Consider the following 27,146-nt stretch of genomic DNA (forward strand, 5'->3'; position numbering starts at 1 on the left):
TTCACTGTACCATTATTGGCCTGCTACATCTAGGCTGGCGTAGATAATGGGCCTATTGCAAGCTTCAGTTGCTTCCAGACCCTTGTATCCACAATAATACAACCTACTGTACTCTTCTGAGCAAACTAGTTTCTCGCTGGGGGAATTTATATTGTTTAGCATTTAATCATGAATAAAGTGTTATGGTCTTTCCTTCAGGCAGTTGCATTAGCCAGCATAGATTCCATTTGGAACAGCTGAGAATAAGTGATTCAATTTTAAAACTTCTTGGCCCCAGAAAGTGTGTGTGTTTTTCTCAAGTATTTTGCCGCAAATACGTTGGAACCTGGAAACCATACCATGTAATTATTAATCTTTACACAGCATTACAGAGAAAAGTATGCTACTTATATATTCTATTTTGGAGATGTTTCATATGATCCATTTAAATTTAATACATATATTTTAAACCAGGAGAGCCTAAACTAGGAGTGGGCAAAATGCAGCTCGGGGGCCAGATGCGGCCCGCCAGGCCGTTCTATCCAGTCTGTGGGGCCCCTAAGAAATTTAGAAAATTAATATTAATCCACCCAGGGCTACTTGTCGTGTAGTCCTTGATGGCTTGCCAAAACTCAGTGAGCAGCCCTCTGCCCAAAATAATTGCCCACCCCTGGCCTAAATCATGTTCTAAGCAGGGCACATAAATTTGTGAAATTCTAGGAGCCCAAACACTGTAAACGTAAGTCATCTTTCACAGAGGGACAGCCTGCAGATACTACTAGTTAAGGTAACGGCATCCCATTTACAGGCCATTGGGACAGTGGAGGCAAGTTTCCACTGTTTCTGGAACTTAAACACAAGGAGGGGATAATGTGGTCAGCACCATGCTCCATCCACTTTCACCCCCAGGTAACCCCTGGTACCCACTGGATAGAAAGCTGGGTGGGTCTCAAGGCCACACTGGAGCTGGAAACAATGAGTAGAAACCCACTGCCCTCACCCAGAATCAAATCCAGGTTTTTTCTAGTCTGTAGCCGGTCACATTACCAACTGAGCTATGCAGCTCCTGCAGATGCTACTACTTCCCATGTATAATTCTCCAGCTTTGCTCAACTTTGGTAAAGATGGAATGCTGCATATTAGGATTTCTGGTTTTGGAAGTTCATGTGCCCGTGTTAAAGGAAGGAAGTGATTTCAAGATACAGCTTAAAATACTGTGGTCTGAATTTTGGCATGCCATTATTAAACTGCCCAAACTCAGCTACACCAAGAGGTCCTTGGTTTATGCAGGCTCACTGCATGATCTCTCCAGTTTGTCTGCTCTATTCAGTTGAAAAAGCATGGCATGGAAAAAATACATGACCCAGGTCAAGTAAGATTTCAGAGAGCATTTCATAACCCTTCCTCCTCTCAAGAACAGTGATCAAAGGCAGTTGTGAGGCAGGGCATGGCCTACTTGTGTGTGCACAAATGTGAAAAAGGCCACTGTTCTGTGGTATGTTATTAGGGAGCTGCTAACCTGCGTGACATGGACTTCACCTGTGGCCTGTAAGTGCAGAATCACACTGGTATGATTACTATGGCAATAACAAACAGATCACATTCCAGGAAGTACAACAAGAATCCTGCCGTCATTACTCTTATTTCAGTAGTGCCTAAAGGCTCAACTAAAACTGATGCTGTATTGTTCTAAGCACTGTATGTACAACATACAGGATCTGCACAACAATGGATACATGATTCTGAACTGGGGGTGGAGGTACAGGCAGGACTGTACCCTTGGCCTTCAGGGCCAGGAAGATGTGGCAGGCACCACAGGTTGGAGCTCTGGGCTTCCATGAATGGCAGAAGTGGAGGAACTGAAGTGGGAAACCACTGCACCCTGCCCTGGATCTTCACCTGGCTATGCAATATATAAACTAAGTAGCGTGGATACCAAAAGAAGAAGTATGTTAGAAGATTACTCTGCCTGGACTAATTTATCGTGACAAACCAAGGCTCAGCACTGCACTAACATGATTGCGATGATTCTGGTATCTATTTTAACCCACTGAGAACTAGCTTGGGTATCTATCAGCGCTGCTTTATGCCACGTGGACATAGCATAGGGTTTCACTCTTCCTATGGGTGAAGATGTGGCAAATTAAATAGACAAGACAAACACAATGCAGGAGAAAGGAAGTAACCTTGTCTTCATTCCACAGGTTGGTAACTGCAGCACAAAACATACATCTCTATTGATTTAAGACTCGACAGTGTAGAGATACCCTACTCTAGCTGCATGCTCTGTAGCTCGGGAACTGGAAAGCAGCCTTCAAATGCACTGTAACTAAAAACTCAGTCTGAGAGGAAGCCATTAGGTCTTGTTAGGAGTACTCCAACAGTTTCAGCAGTCACATATTCAAGGCAGGAGAGGATTAAAGAGCAAAAAAAAACAACACAGCCTCTTACTCTTAAACAGCAAGGACAGAAGTCTAACTTGGGCACCTTGAGATGTATGTGGACAACCACATAAGAACTGATGGCAGTTACAGGCATAACACACACAAAGGAATTTAATCCTAAGTAAATAAATTTTCGAGACATGCATTTATCAAGTATCTAGTCATGCTGTGCTGTGCTGTGCAACTGCATGCTTGTTTTGACACTTAAGATAGTCTGCACCTTAACAGGAAATGGCAAGCTTGCAGAATCAAATCAATTCACTGAAAATCACCAGGTAAGCCTGGAGATTTGTTTTTATGTGAATAACTTTATACAGCTTGTCATTCCATTCTCTTTTGAATAGTATCAGTGCTCTAGTTTGTAAAGCAACTATTGACTGTAGACTGTTCTAGTTAATTGCTGGGTAATCATTTTATATATGCAAACTGTCCTTAGTTAAAAGTCAGGCTTCTGGGATAAAGTTTGGGATAAATTGTGATACATTAGGTGTTTGTTTTTTTTAATGCTCCAACATTAAGGCAGTCATATTAAAAACAAGTGTTTTAATGGGCCAGATGGCATCATCTCAGATTTACATAAAGCACAAATGGAGTTCTTTACATGTGGCAAGTGCAAAACTCAGCTTCTGCTTTAAGTGGCCAGGTTTATCACATGTATTTCACCTTGTGACAGGTAACAGTGATACACATGGCATTCTGAAATCCAGATTTACTGCCTATTTCTGCACATATTATTAAAGAAAAAAATTCTGCAGTGAAGACTTTTATGACAAGCACAAAGCCTTTGATAGATACCATGAAACTCCAAAATTGCTTAGACATCCTCTCCAAATGGATCCCAGAAGTGCCATCCTACTGTATTGCCTATCAATCACTCCTGTCTTATAACTACAGCCCCAATTCAGAAATGCCCATAAACATATACTTAAGTCCCTCTGATGAATGTCATATGCATCAAAGTCAAATGTCCAGCAGAGTGAATACCCCGCCCGCCACTCCGCCATCAAGCTAGCATGGTTAAACTATACCAGTTTCCATACCCAACATCAAACAAGGAAGAGATGTGGCTAGTATAACACTCCCCAGCCTGAACAACCAGGGACTCATTTACAGCTAGAAGCAACCAAAGATAGGCTTGAATACATGCCTCTGAACCAGGAACTATTTTATGCAAAGGCAGAGTGGGAAAAACAAACTGCTTCTCCCTGTTACTGAAGTCTGTGACTGTTTAGGCTATAGTGTTAGGCCTCACATTTAGGAAAGACTGCCTAATTGGGAAGCGTGTAAACATAGGGTTAAATATGTGACTTTAAAAGGACTGATTGCATGCCTGCAATTAAGCTCTGTTTCAGTGCTTTGATTGATCAGGGCCTTGACAGGCAATACATTTTAAAGACAGTACTGGGAGTTAATGACTGATCATCTCCTGGGCAACTGTTATCACTCAGACTACCACATGATCATTCCTCAATATTTTGGATATTTTCCCAGGCTAAAATGTTGAGCCCACTGTAGATAAAAGGAGTTTTGTCATTGCCTTCTGTGGGACAAGACTTCACCCATGGATGTCTACTCAGTTGGGGTTTTTTTTTTTGTTTGTTTGGGTTTTTTTTATATATGCAATAGAACATACTAGTGCTTAGTGTAGTGTAATAACTGTAGCAAGTAATACATGTTCTGTCTCAGAGATACAGGGCGCATCTACACATTCGTTAATGCACTGTTGTTAGTGCACATTAAATTTAGTATTTGTATAAATCAAATATACAAGTGACATCTGTATTTGTATACGTGTACACCTTTAGTGATGCTACTGTGCAGTAGCCTAATAATATTGTGCAGTAGCATATTAGCACTGTTTGTGCTGTGATGCACTACTTTGCAGTAATATTAGGCTACTGCACAGTTAGTAAGACACGTGCAGAGAAGAAACTCCCATAGCAAAGACTCAGTAATGTTATAAAAATTAGCTTTTCACACCTAATTTAGTACCCATTTTAAATATAGTTTTTTCTTTTTGTTACTCCATTTTATTTTTTTTCCCACAAAAAATCATTTGTTTGAAGAAGATTAGTATCTATGACAAATGGATGAAATATGGGAGTGTTTGAATAAAATAGGTGCATGTGTACATTCCCAAACCAAAAAATAACTGCTATTTTATTGAATGATATCTACAGGATTATCTTTGCTACAGTATGAAATATGCAAAGCATTTTGTAATAAAATGTGTCTTTTTAGCAAAAGTGGAATGGGATTAGACTTCTCTAGGATTGTGGTTTTTAACTGGACTGGAACAGGAGATTTCTGCTTTAAGATCTCCTTGCTGGACAATTAAAATAAAGAACAAAAACAAATCAACAAGATTTACTGAAAAAAAAAAAAAAAGAAAAACAGAATTAGCTGCAAATGAGACTACTATCAAGTCTATATTCTAGGTCCTTACACAAAGTGCAGAAAGTTTTAATAAATTTGACCTTGCATTCACTGAAGTCAATGGAATTCCTGCTACTGACCTCAGTGAGGACAGGATCAGGCCCTAAAAACATGTGTGTACACTCAAAGTAACTCCACTGAACCCACCTGCTCAGGTTCTGCCTCCTAGCTCATAATGTAACAAAGAGATAACACTCCTGCCCAAAAAATATTTGAGAAGTTTCACACAGATACAGCATAAATCCTACTGGTGCTTTTATGACTCTTGATTATAAGCTCTACTCAACAAAAATAAATCAGTTGGAGAAAGAAGAGTAGCTTTAATGTATCTGGCGAAATGAATAGAAAGCACTACTTACACATAATTTTGGCCAAAATTTATGTTTGTGTTTTGCTAGTCTAACCCCAATTTCATCAAATCTCTTAAAAGGAAACATAACTTATTTGAGACAAGATATATTTTAAAATTCTTAACATATTTATGTATAATAAAAATCAAGTTGCTTTACTCCATAAGTGTCTGGATTACCTAGTAGTAAAATTATAGTATGCCAATAAACCACTACTTCCCTTACTTGTTCTCCCCTAATGAATTATGCATTACATATATGTAATAAATAATAATAGATAGTTAATCCTCTGATTAACATTCATCTTTAGTACTATTAGCAATTACTTACATTTTCACAGTAAGATCTTACAGAAAAGAGCACTAACAGGCTAGTAAAATATACTGTTATTGGGGGAGTTTTCTTTCTATCAACAAAAGCCACAATAAATTAACTTATAATTGGACAAAAGGAGAAACATTATTACTTCCATTTCTTAGTCACTGCTACAGTTCCTTTATGTCCCTGCCCCACCCCACCCCACCCCACACACACACACCTTCCCACCTCACTGATCCATCTTGACACCTTTAGCTCAGAAATGGAAATACAAATAATGTATAAGCATATTATATGGGCTCCAACCTTCTGCACTCTGCATGGGATGGATCCAGACAATAACAGCTGACATTTCTGACATGCTTTAACAAAACTGACTTACCACCTCGTAGGCACACAGGTATATCACTTGGTCTCCAGCTCAGGGAGCCATTAAAATGTCTCACACACAGTTTTTTTGAAGGACCATCAAGTCTATATCCTTCTTGGCAGTGAAATCGGACTCCAGAACTTTCAAAGAAAATGCCAGAACTGGGTGTCTTGTATCCATGTTCAGGGATTCCTGGATCAGCACAAGTGTGGAGGTCCTCGAACCCTATATCAACAAAAATGTAAAGGAATTACATGTGTTAATTCCTCCTATAGTTAGCAGTCTTCCTTGTTCTAGGATTTACTGTGGTGACAGCTTCTGGACCTAGCGCCAATGGAGAGCATCCACACAGCAATCATTCACCAAGCTCCTTATGCAAGGAGACCTGTAATCCTTTTAATAGTGCCAACTAACAATGCACCTTCAGAAAATCCCAGGTGCTGAAACACTTCATAGCCTCACACACCTACTGAGGCAGGAGTGAAAATGAGGTCAATACAGCCAATGATAGATAAAGAGTAAAGCACCCATGGAAGCTACGTGTGGGGATAGCAGGGCAATGTATCTACAGCCAATCAGTAGCAGCTAATGGGTCTGAGGGATCTGGAAAGATCACAGGAAAAAGAAGTGTAGTGAAGCAGGGAGGAAGAAACAAAAAAGGGGAGGACAAGAGCAAAGAGAGAACAGAAATAATACAAAATATAGTTACCACCCAAGGAACCAGAAGCCAGTCCAAGAAATGAACTGACTGGGGATGCAATGGACACTTTGAGGAATGGGGTGGGAGCAATGCATAGGGAAAGGGATGTTTTGATGGCAGTAGGTGAGATCTTGTATGGAGTTGGCTTGTGGTCAGCCAGGGTATTGTTAAAACACTGGTGTTAGGGCCACTGATATGAATGAATGCCAGCAGGGTCTTTGTTAAGACGTAGAACTAAGTGGAACACAAACAAAAAGCCAGAAATCGCATTTGTAAAATGTGAGTGTTTAGCATTTTGTCAAGCTCATTTCAATGTGTACAATGCTATTTGCATAAAATAAAGCTTTTTATACTGCAGAGCAACAGAGGTTTAGTGCTACATTGAACATGTACTGCATATTGAAATAGAAAACAGCTTTGCAAAAAGTACAGCAGGGGTGCAATTAATGCCAGTGGGAGGGATGCCTGGAAAATTTGAAAACCATCAAACTGGGGCTTTAATGTTTTGATTTTCAAAGAAAAGCATCAGAAGGTCTCAGTCATTCCCCTGCATGATAAGCACTGAGTGCCTCCACAATACGGCCAGTGAGACTGAAGATCCTACAGCAAGGATTTTCCTGAATTAAATTTCTCTTTCCTATGGGCCAAAGCTGGAGGGCCGCATGTGGAACTGTAGCAGCCAAATAGAAGACACCACAGGTGATGTGGGACACTTCCATGGTAGCTAGGGATTGCTCTTCAGGCTGGTAACCCCTTAACTATGCACCTGGGAGTAAGACAAGCATGCAGGGAAAACTACAATGTAGCCAAATTATCTGCCCTGTCCAGTGGAACCTGAATTCAGTAACTGGTTGTTAGGGAGTTAATGGGCATTTCCTGAATCCATGGCTGATTCTAGACAGGTACAAGACTCCTGGCTGCTCTGAATTCCACCAGTAACTAATAGTTGTCAGGAGACTAATAACTAGAGCATCATTACACATCCCTCTTCCCCAGACCCAGTCAGGTGAAACCTGCAGGATTGCTGGCTTATCTCATATTTATACCTTCTTGGGGTTCTTTTATGCCAGAGGTGGCCAACAAGAGGCATGCCTGCCACAAGTGGTACAGGCAGCAGCTGTGTGCGACACATGAGCCCCAAACACTCAATTAATGGAGGTGCTGGAATGGAGGCAGAGAGGCCCAAGCCTTGGGCTGTGTGGATCAAAGTGAGTGCAAGATGCTGCTGTAGAGTTGTCAGGTGTTACTAGAAAGAGCCAGGTTAACACTTCCCTGGCCCTGCTGAATTTAGGCTTTGGATCCTCACTCGCCAAATAAAACTATGGTGAATGCTGGGCCTGGAAAAGGTTACGTTGGCTCTTGGCAGTCACACCTCTCTCACAACAGTTTCCTGCTCTCTCTCTCTGGCTCCATGCAGATAGAGGCTTTAGCCTCCCCGCCATTCAGCTGCCCTAGGATGCAACCTGTATAAGGTATGCCTCTGGAGGACAGGGTCACAGCAGCAATTAAGGAGGGGGCAAGGAATACCTTGCGGCATGCCTGCTGAAAAGGTTGGTCTCCACTGCTTTATGCCCTGAGGAAACCCAACTGGACTGATGCAGCCATTTTCCATGTCCTTTTCATTGCTGGAGCAGCACATGTCCCACCTCTCATCAGATGAACCCCCATCCTTTTGAAACGTTGCAAAACCATAGCCCCCATGTGCATGTACATTCTTCTTCTTAGACAGCTTATGGCCACCAGGGCCTGGGACAGAAATTACACAAACTGGTATAAGTCATTGAACATTGGTTCAAATTTGTAACACAACAGAGGTTCAGTGTACATAAAATGCTTTCAAAATGGCCCAAAACAGTTTAAGATAAACCTGGATGAATGTAGTATCAGGCCAAATTGATTTTAGGTTAAATTAGTTTATTGAACTTCTGCCCTAGATCCCCTCCAGATTCAAATGAACTTGTAGTTCCCCCCTGCCCCAACATCCTAAAATGCTTTGCACCTTCCTGCAGAACCCTCCTTGCAAGGTGGGTGGGATAGCCTGGGTCCAAACTGTCTGCTCCAGCAGAGCAAGGGGGTAGCTCTAGCACCCCTGGCTTTACCTGGACCATTACAGGCATGTGGCTGCATTTCCAGAATCAAAAGTGAATGTCTGATCACTGGCTTATCAGTTCAATCATGGCAGTTTAGACTACCCTGCAGCTTGAACAGATTCAGCCTCAGGCTTTTGACTCTCTGTACTTAGCTCATAACAGAATACACGTACTTTGCTGCAAGGTTATCACATTTGCTAAAGTAGGAAAAGCACTGATGGGTTTATATAACCCATACAAAGCATAATAAACTTAAGTGGTCTCAACTTGTTACTTGAGATTGAAAGAGAGCTTCTATGTCCTGGGGCAAAGAAGTGGCAGATTCCAACTCCAATCATGGCTTTGTTCAGCAAAGAATGAGGGGCTCAGCAGCTGTCTTGGGTCAGAAAAGACTGAGGAAGAGAATGTCTTGTCTCTCTTTAGGCTCTGACCGGAACAGTCATGATATTTTCAGTTTTGCCAGCACAGGAGACCAATTTATTCAGGAAGTTTGGGTAAAAACAAATCATTCTCTTGAAAAATATCCATTCTGCAGAAAGGAGGAAGAGACCTACTCAAGGAAAAGGAGTTAATTTCAAGTCTAGAACAACTGGTGACACATTGGATCTATGAATGCAGATTTAGCCAAAATTTATGATGTAGTCAAAGAACTTGTTCCACATTTCCTCCAAATGCAGGGATAAATAAAAGTTTGGTGACATGTACATTTTAAATGTAACATTTCAGAATTTGCATGCTTGCAAAGTACACCAGTATGCCACTCCTGTCAGGCATGTACTCTTACTAAATGCATGTGGGTCATGTGTACTAACTGGCTGACACAGAAGTTGTGTGATAAGAGAAATGGTACTAAATTCATATTCAACTAGTAGATGGGGAAAAAAACAAACAAACAAACAAAAAAACCCACAAAAAACAAAAACAAAAAAATAACCCACCAAGCTAACCATAACCTTTCACAACTTATAAAACATAAAATGCTTAATCCTGAAGTATGGACAGGGTTACTTTCTTTGGACAGCCTAAGCTAGGATGTGTCACAGGGGCACTTTGGTGCCCTGCTCCTATGAAGATATACAGGTGCTGGTTGCCAGGGCAACCACAGTTGGTCAGCTGACCAGAAGGGGGCAGGGCCTGAACTATATAAATGTAGTTCAGGCTGAGGCCAGAGAGGCAGTTCTCCTCTGGCAGTTGATAGAGTAGGAGCTCTGTGGAAGCACTGCAGTCTATAGAAGCCCAAGGGCCTGAAACAGCTCCCAGGTGAGGAGGAAAGCCTGGTAGGGATTTCAGAGGATAAACTACCAGGTGGTTTAGGGTCGCATTTTAGCCAAGAGGCTTTGTTTGAGTTACAGCCAGTGGGCTTGTGTTATTCTGTTTGTTTGTTTGTTGTTACACCGGAGGACTGGGAGAGGCTATAGGGGGTTGGAGGAGGCCCCAGTAGTGTGGGGGTTCCTGGTGCCAGAGAGGCAATAGTAGTTATGGGGTACACTGCCCCCATCCCTGAGAAGGGGGTTCAGTGGATTGAGGGCCAGGTAAGGCCAAGGCTGCCTGAGCCAGATTGTGGGAAGCCCCAGAGAGGTGTAGGACCTGAAAAGGGGGTCTGGAGGCCAGGCATGGCTATGGCCACCTGAGCCTCGATTGCAGGAGCTGCAAGGCAAGGCCCCAGTGTGGGCAGTGTGATCGTGGAAGCAGGCCTCGGTGCAGGCGTGAGCACAAGCAAGGCCCAGTCGGGCAGTGTTGTGTGGGAAAAGCCCCAGGGAGGGTGATTGTACACAAACTGCGGGGAAAAGGCCCAGGGCGGGCAGCAGCCATGGGAGAAGCTAGGGAGTGCCCATGAGGGTGCATAGGCAAATAGCCCAGAGGGCACACAAGAATAGGAGCCCCGGAGAGGGTGCAAGCTCAGAGAGGAGCCCCGGAGGACATCCCCGAGAAACTGACTCAACAACATCCGGTACATCTGAGATGTTTGGGGCATGGTCTAAGGGGTGGTAGGAGCCACGCATAGCCCATAAGGCAGGGTGCAACAAAGATCAAGCTATACAGAGCAGGGGCCAGGATAAATAAGAACACTGTGTCCAAGGGGACAAAAAGGCAGCTTCCCTTTTGATCAAAGACATGGCAGATGAGAATGAGGTGCCTGATCGCCAACTTGGCACAGTAGGGGGCACCAGGAGAAATCACGGCCACTCCTAGGACCCCGTGCTGTGACAGGCTGATTAAATAATTAAAAAAAGTTAATTGCAATTAATTGTAAATTTAAAAAAGTTGCTATTAATCATACCGTTAAAAAAAAAATAGCATTCCCCCCCTCTCCCCCCCACATTCAACAGCCTGGAGCCCATGTGCCCTGTGGTTCCTTCCTACCACCAACAGTGCACAGCCCCAGCCTCAATCTTCTCTGTGCCCACTCCAGACTCCCGCCAGCTGGAGTAGACCAGCCGGAACCCACACGCACAGCCCTGACCCTGGTCCAACCTGCACCTGCTCCAGACTCACCTGCCCATACTGAGCAGCAGTGGCTGCCAGGCAGAAGCTGCTGCTCAGCACAGGGGAAAAGCAGCCCTTCCCCCTCACTGTTGCCAGGGGCTTCTTGCTGCAGCTGCCTGGAGCCTGTGCCTGGGCTGCCCTGCTGGGTGGCCTGGAAACAGCAGTGATGGCAGTGGAGAGGTGCTGCAGGGCAACGTAGACATGGGCTTTGGGTGGCTGCAGCAAGAAGGGGATGGCAGTAGTGAGGGGAAGAAGCCGCTTTTCCCCTGAGCCAAGCAACAGCTACTGCCCAGCTGCCACAAGACCTATTTTGCCCACCCCTAGTCAAAACGGGCATGATTAACACAAAAACAAATTAATACATTAATTTTTTTAATGAGCGTTAATCGCATCTGTCAACTACAATTGGCAGCCCTACTAAATTGCATGTTCTTACTACTGCTTTCCCAGAAACCTCTTCATCAGAAAGATTCCTCTTGAGGAACATCTCAAGCACACAATGGGAATTTTCTAGAAAGCAACTGGAACTCCTCAGGGTAAGTATAAATATATTCTCTGCAACATTCCAAAACCACTGCTCCTGTGTGCTTCTCCTACAAGCTACAGAATACAATAAAACACCTGGAGGCTGCACAATGGAGTTGTTGTTGTACAGTATTTCTTGTTTCTTGCTCTTGAGCAAACAAATACATAAAATGATACAGGGAGAAACCAATCAGATTATGTGCAATGTAACTGTGCAGTCGCTAAAAAGCCAAAACTGCAATGATCAATGCCCCCACCCCACTTCTCATTTATCCTTCAGAATGATCAGTCATATAGCTGGCCCAATTCTTGAACTCAGTTAACGTCAGCAAAAATCACATGTCATCCTACTTTTGGATGATACCACACCAGAACTGCCTCCCTCCTCCTCTCCACCCTTGTGTCTCTCCCTCTGCTTTCTGCCTATTGTAATCAAATTTATCTTTCCTTCCCACACACTGCTTTGTCCACATCCTTCCACAGTATCTGATGGAGTAAACTTTAGTCCATGAAAGCATGTGATAGTAGTTTTAGTCTGAAGTCAAGTAAAGTAAAGTAATAACTGTGTCTCATACGCTAGGGACAGACATTCAAAAAGCCTGAGCCTGAATCAGTCTGCAACTGTACAGTTACCCTCACTTTATCCTGTACATGTGTTCCTCAAAAACAGCGCATAACTTGAATTCTTATAAAGGGAACCCACTTTACAATGTAACAAATAGGGATATGTTCCAAGACCTAGACTGTACTGAGCCCCAGACCTATTTCTACCACTTTACAAGACAGTTTTGATACTCACCAACACCAAACAGTACACACAAGCATGGGGCACTATCATAATGTGGATGGCAACTGCAGAAACACCCAGACAAACGAGCAAGGAGCACAGATCCGCATAGGAGACTATATTTTGGTGTGCATCACTCCACAGTGCATGGCACACAGAAACTGACTGTGGGCTTCTACCACACCAATCGTGTAAGAGTGAATTTACCTCTTATGCGATGACCCTTTTTATACCAAAAATTCTAGCTTATATAAGAGTGAATTCGCACATACAGCATCTGCATAAAGCGAGGGAAACCTGTACAGACATTGCCTCTGGACTGAAGAAATGTAGGCACATGACTGCAGTGGCTCAGGCTAGAAGCAGCCCTCCTTTCCTTTCCAGAGTGCTGAGCTGAAGGGGGTGGACAGGTCACTCTGGTAAGGGAGAGGTTTAAACCCCCATCTTGCCTGCAGTCCCAGGCTTTTCCCCGCTCACTGCTCAAGGGGCAGGAGTGCTGCCAGCCCCCAGCTAGCACTCTCATTAGTTCAAATGCTTTTTATACAGCTTTTTCCAAGGAAAGAATGGAGGGATATTACCAGCTGACCTGTTGTTTAGCTCCAAAAAGCCCTAAGTATGCATTATTCTGTCTCCCTGTCCCAGTGAAATTATGCGCACGCACCCCTCTCAGCATTAGCTAGCATACCGCATGCCTTGGGTCCATGGGGCTGGGAAAGATGGGACGGAGGCAAGGAGGAAGGGGTCCCTGCTTGACTAGCAAGCAACAAGGGTGGGGGGCAGGGGAAGTCAGGCAGACCCTGCTGTGCCTGCAGTCTCCACCAGAACTCCAGCTATGAAGTGGGGTGGGGCCAGCCCCGTCTCTGGTGCAGAGAGCACAGCACAGCCCAGCCCAGCCCAGCCCAGGGCTGCAAAGCATCTGGAATGCTGGGGGACTCTGGTTTAATTTAAACCAGGAAAGGGTCTGGGACAGTGTCACAGAGCACGGCCTAGAAGCGGCCATAATCTCTCTAGTGCCCCCTACCGTGCCAAGTAGGCGATCCAGCACCCTCTTTCTCGCCCGCCACGTCTTGCTGTAATATATATTTTTATATGGGAGGCTGCCTCTCTGTCCCCTTGGACATGGTGCTAGGATTGTCCGGGCTCCTACTCTGTACAGAGTGACCTGGTGTACCCCCGTGTCTTATGGGCTACACGTGCCTCCAACGTCCCCTTTAGCATGCCCCAAGCCTCGCAGATCTTCCAGATGTTATCCTGCCCATACACCTTCCCCAGAGGCGCTCTCAAAAGGCCTCCGCCCGAATGTTCCCTCACACCAGGCCTTGTCTCTCAGTCCGTGCCCTCTCCGGGGCTTCAATCACACAGACAGTGCCCGCTCCTGGGCCTTCTCTCTGTGCGAGCCTGCTCCCAGGCCACCCTGCTCAGGCTTCTCCAAATTGGGGTTCAGGCAGCCTTAGCCTTACCTGGCCCCAGACCTGCCTTCTTGGGCCTTCTCTGAATTGGGGTTCAAGTGGCCTTAGCCTTACCTGGCCCCAGACCCACCTTTTTGGGCCTATGCTCCTTAGGCTGCCAGAGGGGGACTGCTCCCTAGGCTTCAGCCTGGGCTGTTTATAAAGGCCCGGCCCTGCCCCCTCCTGATCACCTGACCAGTGCGGTTGCCTCAGCAACTGGCACCTGAGCTGCCCTGAAGATTGGCAGCTGCCCTTAGCCTTCATAGGAACAGGGCAGCTGAGTGCTCCTGTGACAGACAGACATTGCATAAACTGGTTTGAACCAAATCAGTTAAGTCTGCTACTACATTCAACCAGGTTTATCTTAAACCAGTTTCAGCCATTTTGAAACTGGTTTATGTGCACTGAACTTATGTTCTATTACAGTTTTAAACCTGTTTTGGCTGTCTTAAGACAGCGAAACCAACTCTAAGGTTTATATGTAATGTCTGTCCCTAGCCATAGTGCCAGTTCCCATGTTTCAGAAGTGCAAAGAACTCATAAGCCTGTCTTAAGACAACAAAACCAACTCTAAGCTACTTCTTCCTGCCTTTTTTTCCTCAGCATAGAGTGTAGAAGGAAGGTGGATTGTGGCTGGAGAATCTCCCATTAACATAATGACCAGAAACAACCTTAAGACTATAGCCAAGAAAAACCTAAGACTAATGTAGTTTTTGCCATCCAAAAAATAGTAGCTCAACTCTGCTTTTCTTCCTCTGCATACTGTACTGAGTACTTCTCCAATGCAATATACCTTCATACATTATTCTCTGCCTTGGGTCTCAAACTCCCCCAAGATACAAGGATCCAAGGCTGAGACCTCTTTTATATCAGTATCCCTGAAGCACAGGAGCCTTCCCATTGCCTTTAATGGAACAATTCTCTTTTCATACATTCATTTAGTTATATTTCATTTCATAGTGTCATTAAAGAGCACATTTTATCAGAACCCCACATTTATCCATCATTCTGGTATTGTGTGGCTTTTTTCTCTTTCTCTAAAGGCTTCTTCCTTCATCTATGCCTACACTAATGTTGTAGTAACAAGTATGCTGAAATTACCCTGTCCCGCTATAAAAATGAAATGAACCCCAGTTTCATTATACAGACTTGACATCTTTCGCTTTGGTCACTTTAGACCATGATGAAACTATTCAAAGAGGTTTTAAAGCATGAGGCAGAAGATAAGCCTTTGAAAAGAACCACAAACATGCTGTAAGTACAAAAACCAATCTGTGTTTGTAACAGAAAATCTTATCTAGCAGGGGAAAAGTGTATCAGAGAGTAAAAATCATTTGAGAACCATAGCTAATTCCATTTCTTTGTAAATGCTTAAATAAGTCTTTGGGAAAGAAAGGAGTATAATCCTCATTTTGTTTATCAGAGCCTTTGGTGTGGTTAGGGTGAACTGCCTCCAACTGAGCAGGAAAAGATACAATTCTTTACTGTCAACCAACAAAACCTTTACAATTTGGTTGTAAAATGAAGAATCAGATTCCAATCTCATTTATGACAGTACAAGCTTCACTGAAGTCAATGATCGTTTGAAAAATCCAAAGGACCCACAGTAAAAGTTGTATCCCCAGGAGTGATGTTCAGACTGAAACCCACAAAACATATCCTGCAGAGATGAGCATAACAGTTTATACCCTTTATTCTAAGGATCAAAATGTCATCCTTAATCCAACTTGTTGGGGCTATTATTGCTGCCTTTCTAGGACATGTGTTGTGGAGTTTTGTGTAACAATACACTGTTCCATGGCTTGAGAATGCAGGAGCAGATCAACAGCCATAAAATGTTTCCATAATACAAAACAGGTTTTGCTATAAGGTACATTTTACTATTGGACCAAACAGTGACCATAGGAAATAGTCATTCTCCCAACGTAAGATACAACTTCCAGAAAGTATTTCTTCAATGTTTTTATTCTACCTAAACTACCTTGGTATTGTAAGTGCAAAATATATGATAAAAATTATGAAAAGTGATTCAGAGGACTAAAGAAGAAGAAGGTAGATAATAAAGCATTATAATCCATTCAAAATTAGTGTATTACTGATACTCTGCATTATAAATGCTCAATCATATAATGATTCAATTTGTTCACGATGAAAGCTTTAAATATCAGAAGCCAGTTATCTCACAAAATGCTGTAGTTTCCAAATCTAGTTCAGTTCTGAACCAAAAGTGCAGTTATCCACAACACTGGGCAAATTGCTCCTCACACCTCCAAATTCCTCTGCACAGACTGTCAAAATGGCTCAGGACAGAATATTCCACATTTTAAAGCTTTTAATAGGGTTAATCCTAATAAAATATGTGCATCTGCGTTCACAGGTGATTCCTTTGTAATGCAGGCTTTATGAAGCCTGTAAAAATAGTATATTACTCTTACAGGAGGGACAAAAAACAGTTTGTCCTCTCTGGAATGGACTGCTAGGATCCCCTGGGAAGTATATTCAACTGCTGCAAGAAATTTCCAGGAAGAACTTGAGCAGTCAAATCATTCATCACAAAGGATCTACAAGGACATATACTGTGGCTGCACTCATGAACTCCAGCTACAAAATACTCGATAAAAAAAGAGCTACAATGTGGCCCTGGAAGAAAACAGAAGAGAAAAGGTCCCACTAGTGCAGGACTCGTGAAGTAAAATATGCTTAGATTACGCTAGGAAGTAATCAATGCCCCACACTACAGATGGAAGAGAAAAATATCCACACTTTTCCTGTCTGAGTCAGAGGAAACTGTCTTCCCAATCGCAAAAGCAAACTTCTTTTCTTGTTTGAGGCTAAATTTCAGATAAGCCCTAAAAAGCTAGAAGAAAAAACACATCCTCTCATTTCAACCCATTTTTCTTTCTTCCACACTCCTTCCCCCAAACTTCTGCATTCACTGCCCTTGTGTTCTCTTTTGTGTTCTGCCTGTAGATTTCCCTTACCCTCATGAAGTAGTATTTTATTAAATTGCTTGGTCTTTTCCCTATCAGTCTACAATGGTGGGAAGAAGAAACTCTGCATCTTGTAAGATAAGTGGATCTCCCACTCATTTTTTCTGTAAGCAGTCTGATGCTGGAGCTATTGGATTACCTTACCCACAGTAAGAAGCCACGTTAGAACTAAAGCAGAAGAGCCACAAATACAAGCATGCTGAGGACTCAGTTGTTTCATACATAGAAAAAGCCATTTCTATCCCTTTAACAATTCCTACCTTACTTGCTTCTGTTTCACCTACATAGGCAGAGTTCTTTTATACCGCTGGCTGCTTGTGCTTTCTCATCATCAGCAAAGTTAACCAAAGTGCACACTTACCAATAAAACCAGCAAAGCAAGGATGTGGTTAGATTACTATCTTCCCTTAGAAGAGGTGAAATGAAATTATCGCCCAGACTCCCCAGCGATGGTCTTGCCACCCCCAAAGAGATGGCCCATGTAACGGAGGCTGGTGGGCATGGTCAGCTTAAGCAAGGCAAGGGTCAGCCCAGTGTCTGTTGGGAGGGGCGACTGCATGGCAGTGTCCTGCCACTCCAGGTGTAGCTGGAGCTGCTCTAGGAGGTCCTAAAAGGTGGCCTGGGTCATCCAGAATGCCTGCAGCCACTGCTTATCATCCCAGGTCTACTGGACTACGTGCAGCCACCAGTCCTGGCTGACTAGATGGACCCAGAGCTGGCAGGACTGGAGGCTCAGAAGCATGACAGTAGCCCTTGCAGTGGCATCCAGGAGTCCATCATCAGCATCCCTGCTGGGGTCCAGCCAGCTGGCAGGGTCCAGGTGATAGCTGCACCTCAGCAGTGGCCCTGGGATGGCATGGTGGGACTGGGCAGGCAGATGCTACATGTGGGGGAGCCAGGAGGGGCCAGATGACTGTAGGCCAGGCAACAGTTGGTGCAGTGGACCAGCAGAGCCAGCTTGGTGGCCAGCAGGAGCCTGGGATGCTGGTCATCACTGCCAGGGGCAGGAGCAGTCATGGCACAGGAAGACAAAGCTGACAAGGAGAGAGCTGCTGCATGCTGCCCCTGAGCTGTGCATGCTGCTCCTGGCCATGGAAGCGTATGGCCAGGGAACAGAGAGTGGGGCTGCCTCTTCAAAATGGCTGCCACCTGCTGGAAGCTGTAGCCGGAGCCTGGAGCTTCCCCCAGTGACGGAAGGGGCCCTCTGCAGGATGTTTGGTGCTAAAAGCAGCAAAACTTCTCCTTAGTACCTGCATGTGTAGATGCCTGCCCAGGAGTGTTTACTCGTGAGTAGTTTACTTGCAAGTAAACTGATCTTGGATCAAATGCATGTGTAGACACACCCCTCGAGGCATCTACAGCTCTGTAAAACCTAACCCTGTTTAAGATATGATTCACAATCTCATTTGCTGTCCTCACAGAATGCATTTCCAGCTCAAAACTCTGTTGTATGTTCCTGCTTCTCACTCTGTTGAACCTTATCTATGGAAGTATAACAAGATAGGTGTTCAAATTACCTATCTTGGTAACAGACTAGAAAACAAAGTCATCGGGAGATGCAGAGCTTGCTTGAACCACAAACCAGTCTGTAAAAATTAGAATGCAATCAAACTGCAATCTCCTTTGTGGAATCCAACAATGCAATAGCATGGAAATAAGAAAACTCCTGTGTACTGTAATCCACAGGCACCAAAAACTCCTAAATACAGCATAAAATAAAGACACTTTGCCTTATTGCTTAAAACAGCAGCAGATATATGTTCATATGATGTATTCATACTATGCGATATTAGACATTAGTTTGAAAGAGGGCAAATTAAAAAGGTGATAATTAATTTTATTAGCATCCTTTTTATATATAAAATCTTGAAACTCTTCATCAAGATGGGCAGAAAGTATAACTTCCATTCCTAGTAGCAGAGCCATTGAGAGGGCCAATAGCCCAATGTCAAACAGCAAAATCAGGAACAGAGCTGGCATGGGGTCCCAGTCTCTGACTTACAACCTACTGCTTTGCTTTGCTGCAAATCTGCAAGGTGTTCCAGAACAGGTGAAAAACTGGAGGTTATGCAGGTTGAGTCTGGTGCTCAAATTACAGAGCCATTTTTGCTCCAGTCTTCCTCATACTTCAACCTCCTCCTCGTTCCCACTGCCATCATCTTGAGGAGCATTGCGCTGCTGGGGATTCTTCCACTGTTCTCACCTTGGGGCATGGGAAAGCAGAGATACTAGGATTTAACATTTTATGTCAAGCTATCTGTGTTGCAATGGCCTACAGCAGAAACTGTGTGACCTTCTATGGCTAGGGACAGACATTCAAAAAGCCTGAGCCTGAATTGATTCAATCTTTGCAGCTTAGCCTAACCTGCAAAGTCTGAACTGATTTGGAGATGGATAGGCATTACCTTTTCATCCCAAGAAATGCAGGCACATGCCTGCAGTGCTCACTAGAGAAGCCCTCTCTTCCCTCCTATACTGCTGAGCTGGGGGGGGCGTGGCCAAGCCCCAGCAGGATGCTCTGATTAGGAAGGAGTGTAAACCATCACCCTGGCCTGCACCATCTCAGGCTTTTCTCTCGCTCGCTGCTCAAGGGGCGGGAGTGTTGCCAGACTTCAGCCCCAGGCTAGTATTCTGAGGCAAAGGGGGAGGCAGGTGCAATGCATGCATCTGTTGATAATACTGAGCTTTTCAATCTCCCTGTCCCTGTCTGCAAACCAGCAGGGAGGGGGGTTATAAAGCCACAGTGTTATAAGCCCATCAGCAAAACAAAGCCTCTCTCATTAGTTCAAGCTCTTCTTAAACAGCTTTTTCCAAGGAAGGAAGGGAGGAACATTATCAGCTGCCCTGCTGATTAGCTCCAAAAAACCTTAAGTGGACACTGTTTGGTCTGCCTGTCCAGTGAAATTGGAGACACAGACATCACTCAGCATTAGCTAGCATACCGGATGCCTAGGGTCTGTGGGGCTGGGGTCTATGCTGTGAGATATGGGAAGGAGGGGGGGATTTGTTTCAGCAGCGAGGGAAGCTGGGCAGATCCTGCTGTGCCTGCAGTCTCCCCTGGAGCTCTGGCTAAGAGAGGGGCAGGACCAGCCTGTTCTCTGGAGCAGAGAGCACAGCCCAGCTGCAAAGCATCTAGGATGCTGGAGGACTCTGGTGTAACTTAAACCAGGAAGGGGTCTAGGACAGACATTGCATAAACCAGTTTCACCCAAATCAGTTAAGTCTGATACTACATTTAATCAGGTTTATCCTAAATCAGTTTCAGCCATTTTGGAACTGGTTTATGTGCACTGAACTTATGTTCTGTTACAGGATTAAACCAGTTTATGATCACTTGAACTGGTTTATGTATAACATCTCTCCCTAGTCTATAAGATAGTAACAGGAAATCAGGGCCCAATGAGTACTTGCTTCTACATGGGATACAGGACACCAGCAGGACTCCTCATGCATTTCTCTGCAGCAAAATCCAATGGGGACAGCAGCAGTAAAGGAGCAATCACTCAGAAGCATTCCTCAGAGTGAGAGGCAGCTCATCCTTAAAATGCCTACTCGTGATTGTCAAGTGTGTTTTCTAAGCCCTCAAGGACATGTGTAGTAAATCATGCTGACAGCTCTCTGAGAATTCTGATGGCTGCTGTTCCCTCCTACTAGGACCACAGACACAAAGCAGGGACAGAAAGCACACAGAGCTCCAAACAGAAAGCCCACAGTGCACAAAAGTAACGAGGCACCATTCACATGCATTCCATTGATGACGTCAAGCAGGAAAAAAGTATGAAAAAAGATAAACCATCAGTATGACAGGTTATTAGACCTCATGTAGAAGAAGCCAGGAGAGGAAATCTCAGCCAGAGACTGAGAAACTACATCTACCATAAATTAATAGGGTTCACAATTTAGGGATGATATTAAACCCTCAAATGCTGTTTGATGACCATATCACAGCAATAACCCAGTCAGTCTTTTGTCATCTGCCCTGTCTAGAAGTTGCTACCTTTCTTTCTGGATGGAGACCTCCACATCAATACACACGGTTTTGTTACCTCTAGATAAGACTAATGAAGGGCACTGTGACACATCACTTAAATTTGATGAAGTGAGGTTGGGCTCACAAAAGCTTATGCTATATCTCTCTGATTTAATTAGTCTATAAGGTGTAAATCTACCCTGCCTACTGCATTATTTGGAGGCTCAGGATGGTGCAGAATGTGACTGCTTGCTTATTGGGAGGGGCATTTCTGTGGGAACATCCGAACCCAGTGACCCCAGACCTACCCTGGCTGCCAAAAGGGTTTCAGATAAAGTTGAAGCTCCAACAGGCTAATTGATATGCACCTGGACTGCCTAAGGGATCATCCCTCTCCCTGTGCCATACTACCACAGCTACTGTGAGCTAAGTATTGCGTGACTACACAGTTATTTACAGGAACCCTCCCGAGTGCAGCCTCCCTGCTCCATTATATAGTGACTGAACCATCTATGAGTTCCCATCAACCCTGAGGACAATTTATTCCATAGCTGTCTACTGCAGGGCTACTGCAGGTACATGGTGCATGTAACCATTCTTAGATGGAAAACTGGATCCAGTGTAATGGTTTGTACGTCCTAAAAGTGAGCAAAATAATGAAAGATCCCATTTAGGCTACAAAAAGAACACTATTACAATGTAATTTAGTTCAAAACCATTTTTGAACTGATAAACCTATGGGTGAATCTAGGATTTTGAAAAAGCGGGGGGTGCAGGTAATGTCACTACATCACTACATATAAGACAACACACATTTTTCTCCAGTTAGAGAGAGCAAATGCCAATGGGGTCAGGAGCCAAAAAGTACAAACATGCACATTTTGAGCATGTTTATATATAACTAAGGGCCTGTTACATAAGGCATAATTAAATCTCTAACATCTACACACAGAAAAACATAATTTTAAAAGATGATTTTTTCTTCTTGAAAATTTGTTTCTTCAAATAAATATTTTAAACTCAGTCTCTCTAATCACAAATTCCTCTTACAATTATAATATATGCATGTTTGTAAACAAACAATTTCATTTATAATGCAGGAGGCATTTATATTTCCAGTTTTTTTAAAGCTGACAAGTCAAACTGCATAATTTATAAACTTATATGAAATAACAAATGTTATATGCTACTCTAATTCTCTGAACCCAGCATCACTTAAATAAAAGACAAAATTTGGGACATAAATTTAGTAGTTGTTCTTTTGACAGCATTTAGCTCATACTAACAAAGCTCACATTTTTATTGTAAAAGATTACCACAGCTGTCAGCGCATTGTATTTGGGGTAGGAAAAGAAATCATGGAATTAAAAAAAATACCCCTCAAAGAATCAGATCTATTTAAATATATTTTCTTGTAAATCTGTTTAAAATTATGAAAAACCATATAATCTATTAAATCATAATGGATAAATGGTATATTCTATTAAAATACTTTAAATTGAAGTAAAAATATCAAGTAATATATGGTTAGTACCAAAGTTCCAGGAAAAAATAATCAGACAACTGAACTGGTAGAAGTAGGTGCTTAAGTAGATAATCAGAATCAGATTCTGTTAAAAGTGCTTAGCCATTTTTTTGACAGCAGGAATATATTCTGCAAGTGCAGAAAGAACATTTTTTTCAGCTTATTCAATGTGTTAAGATCATTAATTAGTTCATTCAAAGTTGAGAAACTGAATAGAAATTGAAAAATGCTTAAAAACATGTTTCCATCTTATAATTAATTAATAAATTTTAGTATAAATGGATGAGATCTACTAGTTCTAAAATCCTGAAGACATGATAAACATAAAAAAATCAGTTCAGCTTCTTCATTTACATAGCATACTTCCTTTGTTTCATAAATCAGGTTAATTATTTAAAAAGGCTGTTTTATGTATTTTAATTGAATTCTAATTTAAATCCAAATGGACTTTGAAACAAATTTAAAAATAAATAATTAAAATCATTTATTAAAAATGACGTGCCGCTCTGATGTGTGCCATTCACCATTTCATAAGATAATAAAAGATGTAAAAAATAAAATATGAATGAATGTATGGTAGCTAGGAGTGCACCGACAGAGATTTTTGGGGGTGATACCAATAACTGATTTTTAAGGACGGGCGGGTACAGGATGGAGCTACGGCTTGTCCAGGGAGTGTGTGTGGGGGGGTGGCTCATGGTGCTGTGCACACACTAGGAGGGCACGGCGGGGGGGCGCGTACCCTGGATCTGCATGGGGCATAGGTGGGGCAGGCTGTAGCTGCAGGCTGGGACTGGCACTGGGGTGGCGGCAGCGCTGGGAGTGGGGAATGGGGGAGGGCTGCAGCCACCACAGAAATCACTGTAGCCTCCCCATAGCCCCCACCTCCCAGCGCCACCACCACCTGCCCTGTGCAGATGGGGGTGTACACCCGCCCCATGCCCTCCTGGATGAGCAGCGGGAGCAGTGGTGGGAGCCACCAAACAAGCAGGCAAGCTGCTGAACAAGCTGCTCGCAGTAACAGGAGCCTTCCCTGCCCTTCCTGTGCCCCCCAGATGAGCAGTGGCTCTATCCCATGCCCCTCCCCCAGCTGGGCAGCACCTGCCCCTACCCCAGCCACAGCCCCAAACCCTCACTATGGGGGCTTTGATCTCCACCCCCACCCTTGCACCACAACAGACTTAACAGGTGCACACAGCTCTCCATGCTGCTGGCTGTGCTCCTCACTGCCTGCATGCTGTGCTGTGGCTGCACACATGCACGGGCCATTTATCAGTGAAATTATCAGCCACTTAAAGCCAATTCCTGATACAGACGACTGTCTTTATATTGGTGCCGATACGATATTGGACCAATGTGTCTGCGCACCTCTAATGGTAGCTATATAATTGTTTGAATAAATATGCATTAATATAGTATACCTATCTGGTTTTAAAAAATTGTCATATTTAATGGAAAGGCTTTATTTATAAGTATGCTTCAATGATCATCCACCATCAAAGAATTTAAAGAAAAGTAAAAATGCAAAACAAGATTAAAATTGATTACTTAAATCAAGTGTCCCTTCTTTCTGATTTAATTCAAGATTAAAACTAGTGTTTTAACCACCTTGATTTATATAATTCTACTTGTATTTCATCTCTATATGTGATTTTACATAGAACACTATGCAAATGCAGGTTTGGTAGGGTATTTTCATTTGCATGCAGGGCCTGGCTTGGGATTTATGTTCTAACCTATTATAAATTTCCATAAATCTTTCTATATAACATTTTTTGTTTTACGCATAATAGCAGCTTTGTGTGCCAAATAAATAATCCAAAAATTTTTATTTTTCAATCATGCCAGAGCATCAACATTTACACCTTTCCAAGAACAATCCAGTTTGATATGAGGATAGTTAGGTTTAGTATGTGTATATTATAGTATTAAACCATAATAAAATGTAAGTTAGAAAGCACTGGGAGTCATGGAATATATATATTTTTAAAAGCTGATAAACATTTTGGACGTGAAAACAGATCTTCAATACTTCCGTTTTTGTATATGATTGTGTCAAAACCCTTTGCTCCTTGAAGTTCTAAGAGTTGTGATACTATAGTGATTTTTTCTCTCTGGTCTTACCAGGGAAATGGAGGATGAGGATATGACCATAATTACCTGGTTTTTTGCTACCTCCTTGTCTGAATGTGCTGTATTTGAGAAACATATGCAAGCTTCAAATTTTAAAATATTTAGTTGCTTGCCCTCTAAGAAGGGTTGAAAAAAAAGTCAGAGAGCAGAAAATTTGTGCTGGCTAATTATCTGGTTTCAAGTACAATAAAAAGAGGTCAGTGATAATATACTGAACCCTACAAAGTTAGAGATGTTACGTACTGCAGGTCTGGATGAGGTTGGCTACATGATTCTGCTGCTAGATAAATATTTTCCAGCTGAGGAACCCTACCCTGCCTTCCATATTTGCATCAGATCACATTCAAGTAAGGTTTTTATATGGAACATTTGGGAACACATTTTTACTAAATGAACATACCTGGACCTCGCAAACATAAGTGACTCCAAATTCACTCAAATGTCTGACGGGAGAATTGTACATGTACATGTGGTAGACAAACATCACCATGATATGAATTACACAGACAATTGCACCAGCAAAACCTGTGGCCACAAATGAAAAATTCCTGGCCTCTGAGAGCTAGATAGTCTGGCAGACAAGTTCTTTGAAAGAGATGGCCACTGACTCTAGTATTTTATGGCTCTAGAGAATATTTTTGTATATTTTATAAAATGCATTTACATACAGTGTATGATGGATGCTATATGAGTTAATAAATTAAATATTCTACTGATTTGAACTGAATACTTGATCATTTCAGATTACATGTGTATTACCTGTCCACTCCAACCCCTTTCATACTAAAATAACTCCAGAAGAGCGCAGACCAATGGAGACACCTCCTCAGCCTGACAAAGGGTGTTTGTACCCAGAAGCTTGCAAAGAATAATTTTTCAGCTATTTTAGCTGGTCTAATAAAAGATATTGGATTTACCTAAAGAAACGTGTCTGGCTATCTCCTTAGACCAACATGACTACAACCTATACCTTCAGCAATAATTGTAATTTACAAATGACACCCTCACAGCACTGAACTGAAAAACAAAGCAAAAAGCATCATGCAATACCAAATTTAAGTAAATACACAAGCCATAATAATTCTTTTTCTACACATATACTGAAATATTAAGACCACAGAACAGCAGCTATCAGATAGGATTCAACAACACTTGCATCACTACAGTGTCATGAGGACAGGGCAGTTGCATCAGTTTGTATCACTATTTTTGATACATTTACAAAGCCATTAAGGAGCTGGAAGAAACATATTGTGAAGTAAATTCTGGTTTCAGATTCAAGTAAAGAATTCCCACCGACTTTAGTAAGACATGCGTACAGAAGGGCAGAATTAGGCCTCTCAAGTTGAGGTTTAAAAACTGCCTCAGCTGAAACCCATGGGAGCAGCATAACAATAATATAATATTCACTCTGCAGAAACAAATAGTCTCCTCTCCCAACAAAGAGAGGCTGTAAAGGCTCAGAGGACAGATCCTCAGCTGATGTAAAATGATTGTGGTTCCATAAAATTCATGAAGGCTAGGGACAGATGTTAAACACAGACTGATTTCAGTGATCAGAAACTGGTTTAAACTTGTAACAGAACAGACATTCAGGCACATAAACCAGTTTCAAAATGGCCAAAACTAGTTTGAGATAAACCTGGTTGAATGTAGTATCAGACTTAACTGATTGAGGTCAAATAGGTTTATGGAATTTGTCCTGGGCCCCTTCCTGATCTAAGTTAAATCAGAGTCCTCCAGCTCCCAGCATGCTCTGCAGCCCTGGGCTGGGCTGGGTTGTCTGTTCCAGCCAAGCAAGGTTGACCCAGCCCCTCTCTTAGCCTCAGGCACCGCTCCCCAAAGGGACTTGGCCCAGGTGCTGCAGCATGGGCCCTGCCTGAGGGAATCTTCAGTGTAGGATACAACCAGCACCATGTTGGTGCCTGCGCCACTCCCCCCTTCCACTCAGGCTACTGGTGCATGGCCACCATGGCTCTGGGTGTATGAGCAGAGCCTATCCATGCCTGCACCGGCCCCCATCGCTGCAACTGTGGGGATTAAACAACCCCTTCCCCTCAGGCTACCATGGTCGGCCAGGCTTTTACTTCTGCTGCTGGAGCAGCGAGCAAGTGAGTGGGGTTGGGGGAACTGGGGACCCCTGACAGGAGTTGCTTCCCCCCTTCCTCTCCAGGCATACCTCGGCTGGGGATTCTGCAGGCCAGGGTGATGGTTTAAACCCCTCCCCAATCACATTCAGCCTGCCAGAGCCTGGCCACACTGTCCCCTTAGCTCAGTTTCCCTTCAGCATAGGACTCACTTTAGCGCCCCCCAAGCTTCTGGCCTAAGCCACTGCAAGCATGTGGCTGCATTTGCGGAATCAAAACTGAATGTCTATTCATTTGCAAATCTGTTCAATCTACAGGTTAGACAAACCTGCAAAGATTGAATCAATTCAGGCTCAGGCTTTCTGAATGTCTGTACCGTGTTTCCCCGAAAATAAGACATACCCATAAAATAAGCCGTAGCAGGATTTCTACGTATTTGCGCAATATAAGCCATACCCCGAAAATAAGACATAGTGATAGGCGTGGCTAAGCGTACCGGCGCGAAGT

General features: G+C 43.2%; 1 protein-coding gene across 3 annotated transcripts in view; it reads right to left on the reverse strand.

The window, feature by feature from the left end:
* SUSD4 (sushi domain containing 4) overlaps positions 1-27,146 on the reverse strand; it is a 140,467-nt gene that overhangs the window by 46,268 nt on the left and 67,053 nt on the right. For all 3 annotated transcript variants that reach the window (XM_019549527.1, XM_019549528.1, XM_019549526.1), the window contains one exon: positions 5,910-6,122. In XM_019549527.1, the coding sequence (XP_019405072.1) occupies positions 5,910-6,122 (213 nt within the window). The remainder of the gene's footprint in view (positions 1-5,909; positions 6,123-27,146) is intronic.

Source organism: Crocodylus porosus, unplaced genomic scaffold (assembly GCF_001723895.1).
Source record: "Crocodylus porosus isolate Cpor-Errol unplaced genomic scaffold, CroPor_comp1, whole genome shotgun sequence".
NCBI lineage: Eukaryota > Metazoa > Chordata > Crocodylia > Crocodylidae > Crocodylus > Crocodylus porosus.